The sequence below is a fragment of the Eretmochelys imbricata genome, chromosome 21, assembly GCF_965152235.1.
Source record: "Eretmochelys imbricata isolate rEreImb1 chromosome 21, rEreImb1.hap1, whole genome shotgun sequence".
In the NCBI taxonomy this organism is placed as follows: domain Eukaryota; kingdom Metazoa; phylum Chordata; order Testudines; family Cheloniidae; genus Eretmochelys; species Eretmochelys imbricata.
In genome coordinates, this window is record NC_135592.1 from 10,984,359 (window position 1) to 10,998,587 (window position 14,229).

Here is a 14,229-nt window from a genome sequence, read left to right on the forward strand (position 1 = left end):
ATAAGTGAGCATCATTAGTCCCATTTTAGAGATTAGGAAACTGAGGCATGGAGCATTCCCAAGGTCACACAGCAGAGCTTAGAATAGAACACAGATATCTTGACTCCCTGTTTGGTACCCTGTCCGCTGGACCTTGCTGCCTCCACTGATTATAAATCAATTGATGGACCTGCAACAGCTTTAAGCTTTGCAAAGTCTATGTCTGCAGAAACGGAAGCTCAAGATCAAATTGATAATCATAAATTCTAGTTATTCAGTTACGTTTGGTTCTTTCCTTATACATGCTGTGTTAGAACCACTGGTCAAAGACCTTTTATTTGGGGAACGCTATTCAGGCTCTTTCACTGTGGGGTGTAAACATAAGCTGTTTCCAGTGCACTAGAATCTGCTTCCCTATTTTCCTTTGATGATGTACTGGTACCTGAAGAACATGTTCCTGTGTATTCTAGACCACACCACCTGCTCCTAGTGCCCACCAGTCCTGGTCCCAGACATTTGGAGGCAGTCTGAATGCAAGCAGCATCAGCCAGTACTTTGAGAAGTATGACATGAAAGAGTCCTCCTACCACCTATTCATCTCCCGTCTGGACCTGCACATCTGTGATGACAGCCACACCCGGGAGTCAGGTACCCAACCAAGAGCAGCACTAGGGAGAGACTGGAGGAGAAAGAAATAAACCAGATCATGGGGGGTACTTCTTTTTCATGTGTGCACGTGCATTTAATTCTACACTTCTGAGTTCAATGTTAGCATATCACAGTGTGGCTGGTGTCAGTAGCTCACTCTTTGTGGGGGTGACGCTGTCCTAAGTACCAGGAGACTTGCATATGTGGTGTAGCTTCCTAGGGGAAGGAGTGGAAGTCCTCTCACTGGCTTGGACAAAGCACTAGAGAATACGCAATAGGGAACAATCTGTCACCAAACAAAGAGGTAGATTAGATGGTCTAATAGCTCATTTCACTTGGTCAGTATAGGATTGTTCCTTACCATTTATTTTCTGGTAGTTTAGCTAGCCTAGTTTTAAATGGGCTAGGCAGTGGGGCTTCCCCCACTTTCCTTCAAGACCATTCCCCAGTCTAGCAGATCTCTCTGCCAGGAGTGCTTTCCCAATAATTCAGTTTAAAATTGGCCTTTCCTGATTTTAATCCCATTCCTCCTAGTTTATCCCAGTGGGCCATACTGCATGATTCCTCTCCCTCCCTGTTGGAGTAGCCCCTCTTCCAGTCCCCTGCAATCTTGGTTGTCCCTTAGCCAAGCTCTAGATATTTATTTCTATAAATCTTTCCTCATAATTCAACGCCCTCTGATAATTATTGTTGCTTTTCTCTGACCTTGCTCCAATTTGTCTCCTTTTCTTGTTGCTGAATTGCCTGGAACTGCAGTACACACAGTATTCCAGCTGGACTTTCATCAGAGCCATATAGAGAGAACAGGCTGGTAATAAACCCTGTGATTTAAAGCCTCAGCATTTGCAGCCCAAAGCTGCGTTGTCCTCTTTATTTTGTTACCATATTGTTGGCTACAGTGGTGAGAACCGTAACTGCCAGTGACACAGGGGTGCTATGCAGTTTTGTGTGCAGTGCCCTAGTTTTCTTGATGGCACTAATGGTTAGTCAGTTTCATTCCATTGTCTGTTTCCTGGCCTAGATGATCATGGGAGATGCTGCCAAACCTAAAAGGAAGTATAATCACTGCTGCATCTTACCTTAAAATGGTATCCTTCTATATAGCCCCTTTCATACCATGGAATCCCAAAGTGCTTTGCAAACTGTACCATATATATATACAGGGATTACTCACGCATCACAGAAATGCAGTCACCTCTGGAATGGAATGTGGCAACTAGTCAGCAGTGCTTATCAATTCTTTCCCAGCTATTCAGGACAGCACATGGAGAACACCACTTTATATAGCCAACTGAAACCTCAGGGGGAATTTTAGAGAGAGAGAGAGAAAGCAATGACTCTAATTAGAATTTAGCCGGGGCCCCAGGATTGACATCTTCTGGTGTAAAAAGGGAGGTGGAATCCTTTAATGAGCAAGATTTTACGTTTTGTGTAAAAGAAGGTACCGGTACCGCTTGCAATACAGTGCCCCCTAACACCGAAGTGAGATGCTGGTACAGTAGCGGCTCAGGGAGTTATGCAAAGTTGCTCTGAATTCCCCTCAGTTAGGACTTGGCTTGCCCAGCTGATACGCAGATGTTCTTTATTCTGTCTTTCCACAGGCTCCTCAAAGCATGGGGTGATGGGAGGTGCAATGCAGCTCACCTTCAGGAGAATGGCTTTTGACTATTATCCCTTCCACTGGACAGGTAAGGGGAGTTTGTTCTTTCCTCATTCATGAAGGGAATAAAAAGAGAGATTATGAGGAAACGTGTTGCTACAAGACTGTGGGCTGAAGCAGGCAGGTAAGACTGAGGAAGGTTGTGCAGAGAGGTCTTGTGACTTGAATTCTCTTTGCAGGGCTAACCCAATTCACTTCTTTATGGCTGAATGGCACTCTTACCCCTAAGGAGAAAAGGAACCAGGCTACAAGAAAGGGAACACTTTGCTCTCTGTCATAAAGTCATAAGGTTAAATCCCCCCACCTTTCCCGTTGCCTAAGCTGTGGATCTGGTTCCTATATGAGGCTGGTCAGCTTGAAAGGGCTTCAGTGTAAGGGATGAGGCCCAGGAGGAACCCAGCAGCAGTTGTGTGTAACTCAGGACCCCTCACAGTGGAAATGGTGGTAGTCTTACAGAGGAGAAATGGCACCTGGAAAGAAACTCTTCAATCTGGAACCCTTGCAGGCATGGGCAGCTGTGCTATGGGGAAGCCTGCATTGTTTAACAGGGAGTCACATGCAGGGTTCCATGGCCAGATGTCAGTGGTGGTCCCAGTTGGAGGAGAGCATTTAAAAGGTGCACGTGTGAGTAAGGGTGCTAAGGGGTCAGGTGCTGATCCAAGCCACAAGAACCTCCTCTCAAAAGCCACCTTGTTTGTTTGTTCTGCAGGAGACTCCTGCAAGCATTGGGTGAAGTACTGTGAGACCATGGAGACTCGCGGAGAGTGGGCAAAGAAGCTGGTGAATGAATTTCAAAGCAAGATGGAGAAGCACTGTGAAGAAATGAATGCTGGATCCACTAAGACTCCAAGGTCCCCCTTCAAAAAGCAACCAGGTAGCACTGTTGGATTAATTTGGGGTTTTTCCTTCAGTTGCATCCACTTTACGAAAGAGATTAACAGACTTACTTACTAGTGATTTGGGCAAAAGATAGTCACCCCTACCATAGGGGCTACTTCCTCTAAAAGCAGATGATGGGTCAATCATGCCCCAGCAGACCTCCAGCTCTGGCCCCTGGCAACTTGTACAATGCAGCAATGAATTATCAGTACAAAAATCTGTGGCACATGAAAAATTGCAAATATAGGGACAGAGTAAAATACAATGAACTTAATATTCAAATGAGTGACACATGGGACTTCTGGACAGATTGTGGTATTTATTTTCATAGCTAGTCCAGGAAACCCCTCTATGTTTGAATTTATGTGAAGCTGTCTGAGTGACACAGAATCCTTGAGTCTTTGCTGCAGAATTTAGGTTGATTTTGCCACAGGGTACACAGATCTTTGACTGTATTCTTTTCTCATAAAGCCATAGGCTTTCATTACATAGTCTTGCCCATTTGTATCCAACTCTGGGACCATTATTTCTAACCAATAAACACATGTGCCTCCTAAAGACCTCTTGTGGGTGTGATGTTTAACAGCTCCAACTGGTTTCTAAGGAGATGAATTAAATTGTGGCTGATGTGATTTTTAACTTTTTTCCCCCCCAGACATTTTGTCCAGTCCTCACAAAAGCCCCCCAGAGAAAGGCTGCTTCCAAACACTGGCACCTCCTGCAAGCTTACCGCCACTTCGGCACCCCTCGTGGAACCGTCTCCGATCCAGCTGCATGGTAGTCCGAGTGGATGACCTAGACATTCATCAGGTCAGGAGGAGGCTCTCATCCATCGTTCAGATTACAATCTTAGTTTTGGAACAATTCCATCTGATACCATGTTAAACCACAAACCACGAAAACCCTAGTGTGCAACCAGAGACAAACAAGATTCTGTAGCTGCAGCATTCATGGATCCTGGCAGGTCTCTGTTAGATATTGCTCATATCTGCTGAACTAAACACAGGCTCAAAAGAACCCCAAAACTCAAAGCAAATTGCAGCCAAAACTGCTGAGTTTCTGTTGAAGCCCACACTACAAAGCTGGGGAGGCTTTCCCTCCACACCTTGATCAAACCCTAGCCCAGCTCTGAGCAAATGATGTTTTATGTATTTGAGAAATTAGTGAGGCTGGGAGAGGGTTTCTTGGTAAGTGTCTTCACTGACAGCAACATAGGAATTGCCAGGCTGGATCAGACCCAAGATCGATCTAGTCCAGAATCCTGTTTCTGACAGTGTGACCAATACCAGATGCTTCAGAAAACTTTACACACTGTCCGTCTCTCTCTCTCACACACTTACACACATATACACACACACACACCCCTCCTGTAAACCCTGCAGAGTTTCGAGAGAGTGAGATGGATTCTGTTCTGCCTCATGTCATTAATAGAATTTGTTGGCAGTGTTGTAGCCATGTTGGTCTCAGGATCTGAGCGAGACATGGTGGGTGAGGCCATATCTTTTATTGGACCAACTTCTGTCCCTTCAACCAACAGAAGTTGGTCCACTAAAAAATACTACTTCACCCACCTACCTGGTCTCTATCCATACAATTATCCATTAACGTCTCCTTGCCCCGTCTTGTATTGGTGGTGATGCAGGAGGCATGAAAATTCAAAGCTCCCAGCTGGATTTTCAGATCTCGGTTTGAGTTGGAGGGACTAGCATTTGAAAGACAATTTTTCTGATTTTGTAAACTGAGCCCCTTTGATTCAGGAATAAATCTTTGAGAGAGGATGAATGTGGGAAAGGGTGGTGCTATATGAACAGTTACTTTTCTAACTGACTCCAGTGCAACTACTTGTCTTTGTTGTTCAGGTTTCCACAGCTGGTCAGCAGAGTAAGAAACCTTCCACCTTGCTTTCCTGCAGCAGGAAATCCCTCAACCTTCCAGACCAGGTCTCTGCAATTCATATCGAGTTCACAGAGTATTACTTCCCAGACAATCAGGAATTTCCAGGTAATGCAATAAGGTTAGCGCCTCACTTGGTAAACTTCCGAAGGAACCAACCCATCTTTAACTCTCCTGATACATAATCACCTTACAGCTACTTAGGGAGTCAGTTTCTCTGCATCTCTGTTCTTGTTTAGTCTCATGATGTTCCTCTCTCTTTGTATATATTGATTTTTTGCACTCTTCTGGAATCCTGGGTAAATTCCCCCTAGGAGGGAGGATTAAATTTGTGTGACAATAATTTGCCGACGTGCTTACTGAAAATATACCCCAGTTTCTATCTGTTCAGGTCTTGGGCTCCTGGTTCTTTCCTTTGCACTAGTGCAGGAATCAGGATAATCTGAGTTCTCTGCCTGGATCTACCACTCACTCACTGTGTGAACTTGGCTGAGTCACTTTGCCTTTGTGCCTCAGTTTCTCCCTTTGATATAGGGATCCATCTCACAGGGGTGTTGTGCATCTTAATTAATGTCCATAAAGCACTTGAAGATCCTTGAATATGAGGCAGCCTTACCAGTGGACAGTATTACAGTGTAGTTTGTGTGTGGTCTCTTCCCCTGCCACCCTAATGTTCTTGGCCTGTGGTGAATGCTTTCTCTAAAGGCTTTAGCTAGCCATGCTCAAACCACTTCAGCTTCTTTGAGTCATCATTCATTGCCCCTTTCTCATCCTCTCCAGTTCCCTGCCCAAACCTGTACCTGCAGCTGAATGGCCTGATGTTTACTCTGGATGCAGTGAGCGTGCTCTGGGTGAATCTCTTCTTCCTAGATCTCTATCGCAGCCTGGAGCAGTTCAAAGCCATCTACAAGCTGGAGGACTCGGGAAAGCGGGATGAGCATGTTGATGTCCGACTGGATGGCTTTAGGCTGAAGGTATCATTCACTTCCTTCCTGCCCTAGTCTGCAGTGGTTTCCTGCTCCCTTTCTTGAAGGTAAAAGTGAGAGACCAAGGTACAATGGCAGCCCAGAATGAGAGGAGAATGAAAACTCCACCTTTCTAGACTGGCCCCTACTGCTGCTAATTTAGATTTGTGATCTGTGGATGGAAGAACACATGCTTAGAGCCAGCCTGGAGCAAGCAGGAAAGTTGGTGCTTCAGAGGAGGAATGGATGGCTAAAGGGTGTAGTAGTATATTGTGTCTTTCTCCTCTAGGTTGCCAATTCGAAGACGGTTAAAGCAGTAGTAATTGAAAGTTGTTGCTGTCTGATGGCTGTTGGCCTATATAAAATGAGCTGGCGAGTCTCACACCAGTGCCCAGTGGACAAATGTCCACAGCACTGAAATCCAACTGCATTTGGCGCTGGCTAGCCTTGTTCTTGGCAGTCGTGGCAAGCAGGCTTAGGCCCAAATGGGCCTTGGAGACAAAATTCCCTTCTCTCCCCTAGAGGTGGGTCTTTCCAGATGTGGGCACACGGGTGGAAGCAGGATGGGATAAACTTGCATTGTTGGTGCCCAAGCTGTGGTTAATAAATAAAGGACTTCAGTCACTGGTGCTATTGGGCTGGCACCTTTTCACCTTTCAGAACAAATTACACTTTAAAAAAACAGTTGTTCTGAATGTATGTCGTTCTCAGAATATGTGCTGAGAGAGCGCAGATACCACTGTGCTGAGTGCAATATACTTTCATAGAATGGGCTGCTTATCTCTCCCCTTCTTACTTATTCCCCCTCACTGAAGCTTAGTATCCCGGTGGAGAAGAAAGTAACTGATCACCGGGACCGTCCCAAGGCCCTCTCCATTCACACCTTGGAGATGACTGCCACCAACTCGCGCTACGACCCTCACTGCAGCTGCTCAGCCCTCCAGAACATCTTTCGCAGATTTGCCAATTCAGAGTTCTTCCACTCCACCTACACCCAGTTCCCAAAGTCTCAGGACAACTTCAGCATCCTCCACACCCTCTTCTTACGCCATGCATATCAGGTGGAAGCCAGAGCCCAGAAATGCACTGGCTTTGCCCATTCAACTTGGAGGACCTCCGCTTCTGAAGACCTGTGGTCTGTTTACTTCACCCAGATCTCCCTGGACTTTGAGGGGGCTGAGAGTTCAAAGGGCAGAGCCCTTAACTTTATTGACCCTTTCCCCCTGTCCATTTGGGCTTGCCTTCCCAAGAGATGGGAGCAAGCTCAGGTGTCCAAGCTGCAGGCCTCTGCTGCCTCAGAGTTGAAAATCAAGCCTTCTGCTAGTTTTAGTAATCATGCCAAATACCAGGACCATACCAGAGAGCCTGGGCTCTGCCAAAGATCAAAGACTGAGCAGGACCTGAAAAGCATTAATAAGGTCCCGGAGGCAAAGGACATCTTGGGAGAATGTGACTGTGATGATGGCAGAGAGGATGCTCAAGAGATGGAAGCCTCTGCGGATATTCACATGCTTGCGTACTCGACTGCTCATGTGAAAATGCGGCTCAACCACTACCAATACCTGGTGCTGCTCAGGATGAAGGAGATTTTGCAGACACTGCAGGTGCAATTGGCCCAAGATACACAGGAATTGACTGGATCTTCGTTAGAACCCGTGACGGCATGTATGGGCATCATGTTCAACAGTGCTGAAATGGCCCTGCTGATGCATCCCATCCCAGGCTCTGGCTCGGAACCCAGGTCCATGGACTCTGATACAACGAGCCTGATAGAATCTGAGCTCTCACCCTCAGACAGCAGGGAGGGGCTGGCTACTGAAGAGAAGGAGCTTAAATCAGATGCCAGGTCAAAGAAGGAATCGAGCAGCCCCTCAAAAGTCCTGGAAGACAGCGGGATTGAAAACACGGATGTGAGCATGACCGTGTTGCCAGAGAGACTACCTGGATCCTTGAGTGATGGAGCTCTGGGAGCAGCTGACCCAGCAGATCCACAGAGCAAGAGCATGGCGGAGAGGGGCCCAGTTGAGGAAGCACATGAAGCCGTAGAAGCCCTGGATACAGAGAGACTGAGCGAGCCCAGCAGCCACCCTCAAACCACTCTTGCCCTTTCTTCCAGCCAGTCCTCAGATGCACTGCCATTAGAGAGTGGAGACGACCGTCTCCAGGAGCAGGCAGAACTCATTCCCTTGAAGAACCTAGAGGTAGAATTATCAAGCGCGCTGCATATGACTAAGGATGCCACTAAGGAAGCCCTGCACGTGACCATGGACCTCACAAAGGAAGCCATGTCTATAACTAAAGATGCTTTCAGCCTGAGCCGGGAGAAGATGGCTTCTACTGTGGAGAAAATGCTCTCTCTACCCCCAACCAAGTGAGTGATTTCTCCTCTCACCCTTCTGAACAGCAACAGCAAAGCTGAGGTGGGGGTGGAGTTTAACAGTGACACATCCACGTTTCCTCTCCCCTTTAGAAGTCCATCTTTCCCTCTGACTCTACACTTGAAAACTATAGGCCATTCACTTTCTGGGAAGGGGGCAAAATGTTGGCTGACTGCTTCCTTCCTCTTGCTTGTGGCTTGGATCCAAGATCCTATACTTCCCATAGTCTCTAGCACCTTTCATTGCTGTAACGTAGCCACTTCTGGGGTGGAGGGCAGCAGGCAGTTTGCTGTGCAATAGTAGGAAGGAATTTTGGTCAAGGATGCCTGGGCAAATCCCTATTCTTTTTTTAAAGATCTCATGATTCTAATGTTTAAGAGAAGGCAGGACCCTGGTTCTTAAGGTCTCATCTGAAACACTGGTGCATAGTAAACTGTGTCGTATATTGTAGATGCTACTGCAAAAATTTGAATCTATGCTTCCAGGTAGTGTAGGTAAATCCAATATTTGTTCTATTCAATGTAGGTTCTTATACTGCGCTTATCATGGTAGTATCTGAGCATCTTCTAGTAGTGCAATAAATGATGTGACTAACATGTATCAGGTGTTGTATGGTTAGACTCCTAACCATCCCCTCCTGAAAGGGTAAGCCCACTTCTCCCTTCTCACTATTCCTGTGACTTTCTCTCTGTCCCCCATATGAAGGAGGTGCAGGAAGTTAAGACTCGTCAGTGGGTAAGGACTGCTGAGGACTGGATGGCTCAGGGGATACAGGAACCTTTCACTTCTTTGTTATCAGTGCAGTGCAGCCCAGGTTGGCCATGACCTAAAATTCTGACCAACCAAAAGGTGTTTAACTGCCTTTGGGATGTGTTGGTGATTCCCAGTTCAGTTCTTAGTGAGTTGGTGTCTACAGCTGGTCCCGTGCTAATTGTTCTTCACGAGGTAATACAGAGAGCTGGGGACTAGGGTGGCTGGGATAGTGCAGCAAGTTGGTAATGCGACTTGGAGCCTTTCATCTCCAGGTTGCTAGTTCAATCCTAGTTACCTGATGGCTGTTGAGTGGCCTTGGTGAAATGTCTGGGTAGATCTCAGTCTGAGTCCCTGTAGACAGGTGTCCACACAAGCCACTATTAGGTTAAATATAACAGGTCCCCATGCTGATAGATACAGCAGAGAAGGCACGAACTGAAGAGTTTTCTCTCTCCTGCAGAGGTGGCCTCTCCGGGAGAGGACTGAGATGCCTGGATGGGGCATTGCAGGAAGCTTGCACTGTCACTGTCTCTCCTGTGGATAAATAGGATTAAATTTTCTGTTTCACTCCGCTTTGCCCACCATTCCATCCCTGACCATTCTAAATGAAGCCACAAGCTGTGCTGATAACATTGTATTGTTTAATATAGAAATAGTGTAACTGTGATAATTAATTTAGTGCCTGGAGGCTAAGCTATCTGTTTCTGTGGGTTTTTGGTAGGGAGCCTGTGACTAAAGCTGAAGAGGGGGCAGCAACCCCTGTGGGCGGCAGCAGCCGCCGAATGCATTTCTTCTCCATGAAGAGGACTGCATCCCAGCATTCCTTTGATGCCACCTCCCTAGATGGAAACTGCCCTGAGGACAGGCTGTCTGTGGACAGTGATAGCAGTGATGGCTTCGTGATGCTCATGGACCCTGGTAACTAGAACTGCCTGTATGCTTTCTTCCATTATTAGTTCACACAGCCAAATTGATCTCTGATGTAGCTAATGGAGTGATTTATACTAGGGATCCCACTGTGTCTGTCTCTAACTGATCCTGTCGGTCACTCGCTCCTGGGCAGTGCACCCAGTGTGAATCTCTCCGATACTGCTTTTTGAGATGCCTTCTCCATGAAAGAAGCTGTAGGGCAAGTGCAGGCTAAGAGAACCTTACTGGTATCTGTATGATATGGTCACTGGCACACTCAAAATGTGGAGTTAATTCTAGAGAGGGGTTAAAACATGGAACTGGGACTTCGGTGATTTGGATTCTATTCTCAGCTCTGCCACAGTCTTGTTGCATGACTATGGACTAGTCACTTCCTCTGTTTCCTCATCTGTAAAATGGGAGGGATAGTTACCTACCTCACAGGGAAGTTAAGAGACTTGATTAATTAATCATAGGACTAGAAGGGACCTCGAGAGGGCATCTCGTCCAGTCTCCTGCACTCATGGCAGGACTAAGTTTTATCTAGACCATTTCTGACAGGTGTTTGTCTAAGCTGCACTTAAAAATCTTGAATGATGGAGATTCCACAACCTCCCTAGGCAATTTATTCCAGTGCTTAATCAACCTGACAGTTAGGAAGTTTTTCCTAATGTTCAACCTAAACCTCCCTTGCTGCAATTTAAGCCCATTGCTTCTTGTCCTATCCTTGGAGGTTAAGAAGAACAATTCTTCTCCCTCCTCCTTTTAACAACCTTTTTTGTACTTGAAAACTGTTATCATGTCCCCTCTCAGTCTTCTCTTCTCCAGACTAAGCAAACCCAATTCTTTCAATCTTCCCTCATAGGTCATGTTTTCTAGACCTTTAATCATTTTTGTTGCTCTTCTCTGGACTTTCTCCAATTTGTCCACATCGTTCCTGAAATCTCTCCCAGAACTGGACACAAGTCTCCAGTTGAGGCCTAATCAGCGCCGAGTAGAGCAGAAGAATTACTTCTCATGTCTTGCTTACAACACTCCTGCTAATACATCCCAGAATGATGTTTGCTTTTTTTGCAACAGGGTTACACTGTTGACTCATATTTAGCTTGTGGTCCACTATGATCCCCAGGTCCCTTTCCGCAGTACTCCTTCCTAGGCAATTGCTCATTTTGTATGTGTCCAATGGTTGTTCATTCCTAAGTAGAGGACTTTGCATTTGTCCTTATTGAATTTAATTCTGTTTACTTCAGACCATTTCTCCAGTTTGTCCAGATCATTTTGAATTTTAATCCTATCCACTAAAGCACTTGCAACCCCTCCCAGCTTGGTATCGTCCATGAACTTTATAAGTGTACTCTCTATGCCATCCTCTAATTCATTGATGAAGATATTGAACAGAACCGGACCCAGAACCGATTCCTGCGGGACCCTACTCGTTATGCCCTTCCAGCATGACTGCGAACCACTGATAACTATTCTCTGGGAATGGTTTTCCAACCAGGTTTGCACCCACCTTATAGTAGCTCTATCTAAGTTGTATTTCCCTAGTTTATTTATGAGAAGGTTATGCAAGATAGTATCAAAAGCTTTACTAAAATCAAGATATATATAATGTCCTTCTCTTCAAAGCCCTTCATGGCTGGGCCCACACTACATGAGTGCCTCACTCTGCATGGTCATAATTTCTTGTAATGGGTATGTTCCTCTGGAACAATGGGAGTGCCAACTTTGAGACTGATTGCAAGAGGCAGCCCCTGGGCAGCTGGTCTGTGACTATACATATCACTCTTGGGAAGAATCACAATGACCATGAATCTCTGGACCTGCAGAACACAATGTTCAGAACCCACTTCTTCAGCCTACCATTCCCCCAAATAAATACACTTAAATATAACAAAAAGAGACAGCCCTCCTGGGTTTCAGAAGGGGATGTGGTGGCGAGAAGGACAGCAGCGTGATCCTTTTGTATTCATGTTAGAATTCTAAGGCACTTGGAGATTACGGTGATTAGTGCTATAGAAGTACATAGGTAGGTGGAATATTTGTAAAGGTGCTGCAGAAGGGCAAAGTGTGGTGTTGGGGGTTACAATAAATGTGTCATTTGAGCTCCCTATCTTTAAATTAAATCAATCCAAGATGATTTTGATGGTTTTCAGGAAGGTGGCAAAATGGAACTGTATCTGAGTATTCATAATCTGTTTTCAGAGCCTAGCCTGGATTCCCTAACCCCGGGACAACTTCTTCAGGACCTTCATGATGCAGGCAGCAGAGCGAGCCCAGTGGCAGAAGATAAGGATAGAGGGACGCCTGACATGAACAGCTCAGCTTCTCAGAGTGGAGAAGACCCTAGCCTTCAGCTGGTCAGATTTCTTTCCTCCTTCTCCGTAAAATCTTTCTTTAAAGGAAGCTTGCAAAGGGGGCAATGTAGCTATTTTGACAAGTGGTACTGTGACTTGCCGTTTCAGGTCTCTGTTCTGGTGCTGAAAATGAATGAGGTGAACTGCGGGATAGAGACAAGAGGCGATGATCTGTCACTTGCTGTACAAGTTATGGAGGTTACTGTAGAGCAGTTGGGCAATATTGGAATGTGGCAGTATCTACAAAGCAGCTGTGTGGGTAAGATGCTGGCCTTTGGATCTGCTGGCTTTGAAACCAGAGCGTCAGTCACTGGCTGTTATTAGGGAGCCATGAACTATAAATATTGTTTTCAGTGTTCATGTGCAGTACCAATGTATGTGAAATGTTAACAATATTGAGAGCCTCTGTCTCAGTGGTTCAAATCCAGTGTCCAAAAGTTGTTTCCATGGCTGTTTTGGTGGCTCTCAATCCAATCTCAGTTCCCAGTGGACAGGTGGCCACATCATGCTTCCTCCACCACAGTTGATTACGCTTTTATGTCCAAACAGAATAAAGTCTAAATCAGTGATAGATAGATACTTGTGCTTTAAAAGAGCCAATTCCACAATGCTGAGAACAATTATAAGACAAATCAGTTGGGAGAAAGAGTTTAAATAGAAATATGTGAATGATAATTGGGAAGTCTTTAAGAACATTTCACTACATGCTGCAAAAGTCACAATTCCACTCTCAGGGATGGCTAGATTGGTTGAAAAAACAACCTGGTTTAGAGGAGAAATGAAAGCAGCTATAAAATATATTGGGGAGATGTATATATGAATAGAAAGCAGAAGCTAGGAACTGTAGAAAATTGATAAGGGAAGGAAAATGACACAAGAAGAAATCTACAGCTAGCAGAGCTGAGGACAATAAGGACTTTTTCAAGTATATTAGGAATAGAAAGAATCCTAACAATGCTATTGGTCCATTCCTATATGGAAAAATTGTCAATAATAATGCATAAAAGGAAAAAATATTCAATAAATGTATTTTCTATAGTTGGGAAAAAGACAGATGATATAGTTACACCATATGATGATGAAATACTGTCCATTCCACCAGTTACTAAGGAGGATATTTAAACAGCAGCTATTAAAGCTAGACATTTTAAAATCATCAGGTTCAAATAACTTGCATCCAAGAGTTTTAAAAGAACTGGCAGTGGAACTCACTGGACTATAATGCTGATTTTTTTAAATAAGTCTTGCAACATTGGGGAAGTTTCAGAGAACTAAAAGAAATCTAATGTTTTGCCAATATTTAAAAAGAGTAAACAGGTTGACCTGGGTAATTACAGGTCAGCCATTGATCCTGGGCAAAATAATGGAGTGGATGGTAAAGGGCTTGATGAAGAAAGAATTAAAGTAGAGTAATGTAATTAATGTCAATCAATATGGCTTTATGGAAAATAGATCTTGTGAAACTAACCTGGTATCTTTTTTTACGAGATTACAAGTTTGGTTGATAATGGTGATAGTGTTGATGTACTACACTTGGACTTTTGTATGGTATTTAACTTGGCACAAATTCAGACTAAAAGAAGGTGCAAATTTTTAACAGTGAGTGTAATTAATCATTGGAACAATTTACCAAGGGTCATGGTGGATTCTCCTGCACTTGCAAGTTTTAAATCAAGATGAGGTGCTTTTCTAAAAGACATGCTCTAGTTCAAACAGGAATCGATGCAAGGCAGTCCTATGGCCTGTGTTATGCAGGTCAGACTAGATGATTGCTGTGGTCCCTTCCAGCTTTATAACACTAGTGGGGC

The 14,229-nt window shown here is 44.9% G+C and overlaps 1 protein-coding gene across 2 annotated transcripts in view; it reads left to right on the forward strand.

Moving 5' to 3' along the window:
• BLTP3A (bridge-like lipid transfer protein family member 3A) overlaps positions 1-14,229 on the forward strand; it is a 56,330-nt gene that overhangs the window by 33,290 nt on the left and 8,811 nt on the right. For both annotated transcript variants that reach the window (XR_013348509.1, XM_077839030.1), the window contains exons 8-17: positions 450-627; positions 2,229-2,315; positions 2,997-3,161; positions 3,822-3,976; positions 5,026-5,167; positions 5,840-6,033; positions 6,840-8,395; positions 9,877-10,073; positions 12,270-12,424; positions 12,530-12,680. Coding sequence is in view for 1 of the 2 variants with exons in the window: in XM_077839030.1 (XP_077695156.1) it covers positions 450-627; positions 2,229-2,315; positions 2,997-3,161; positions 3,822-3,976; positions 5,026-5,167; positions 5,840-6,033; positions 6,840-8,395; positions 9,877-10,073; positions 12,270-12,424; positions 12,530-12,680 (2,980 nt within the window). In the remaining variant the exon portion in view is untranslated. The remainder of the gene's footprint in view (positions 1-449; positions 628-2,228; positions 2,316-2,996; positions 3,162-3,821; positions 3,977-5,025; positions 5,168-5,839; positions 6,034-6,839; positions 8,396-9,876; positions 10,074-12,269; positions 12,425-12,529; positions 12,681-14,229) is intronic.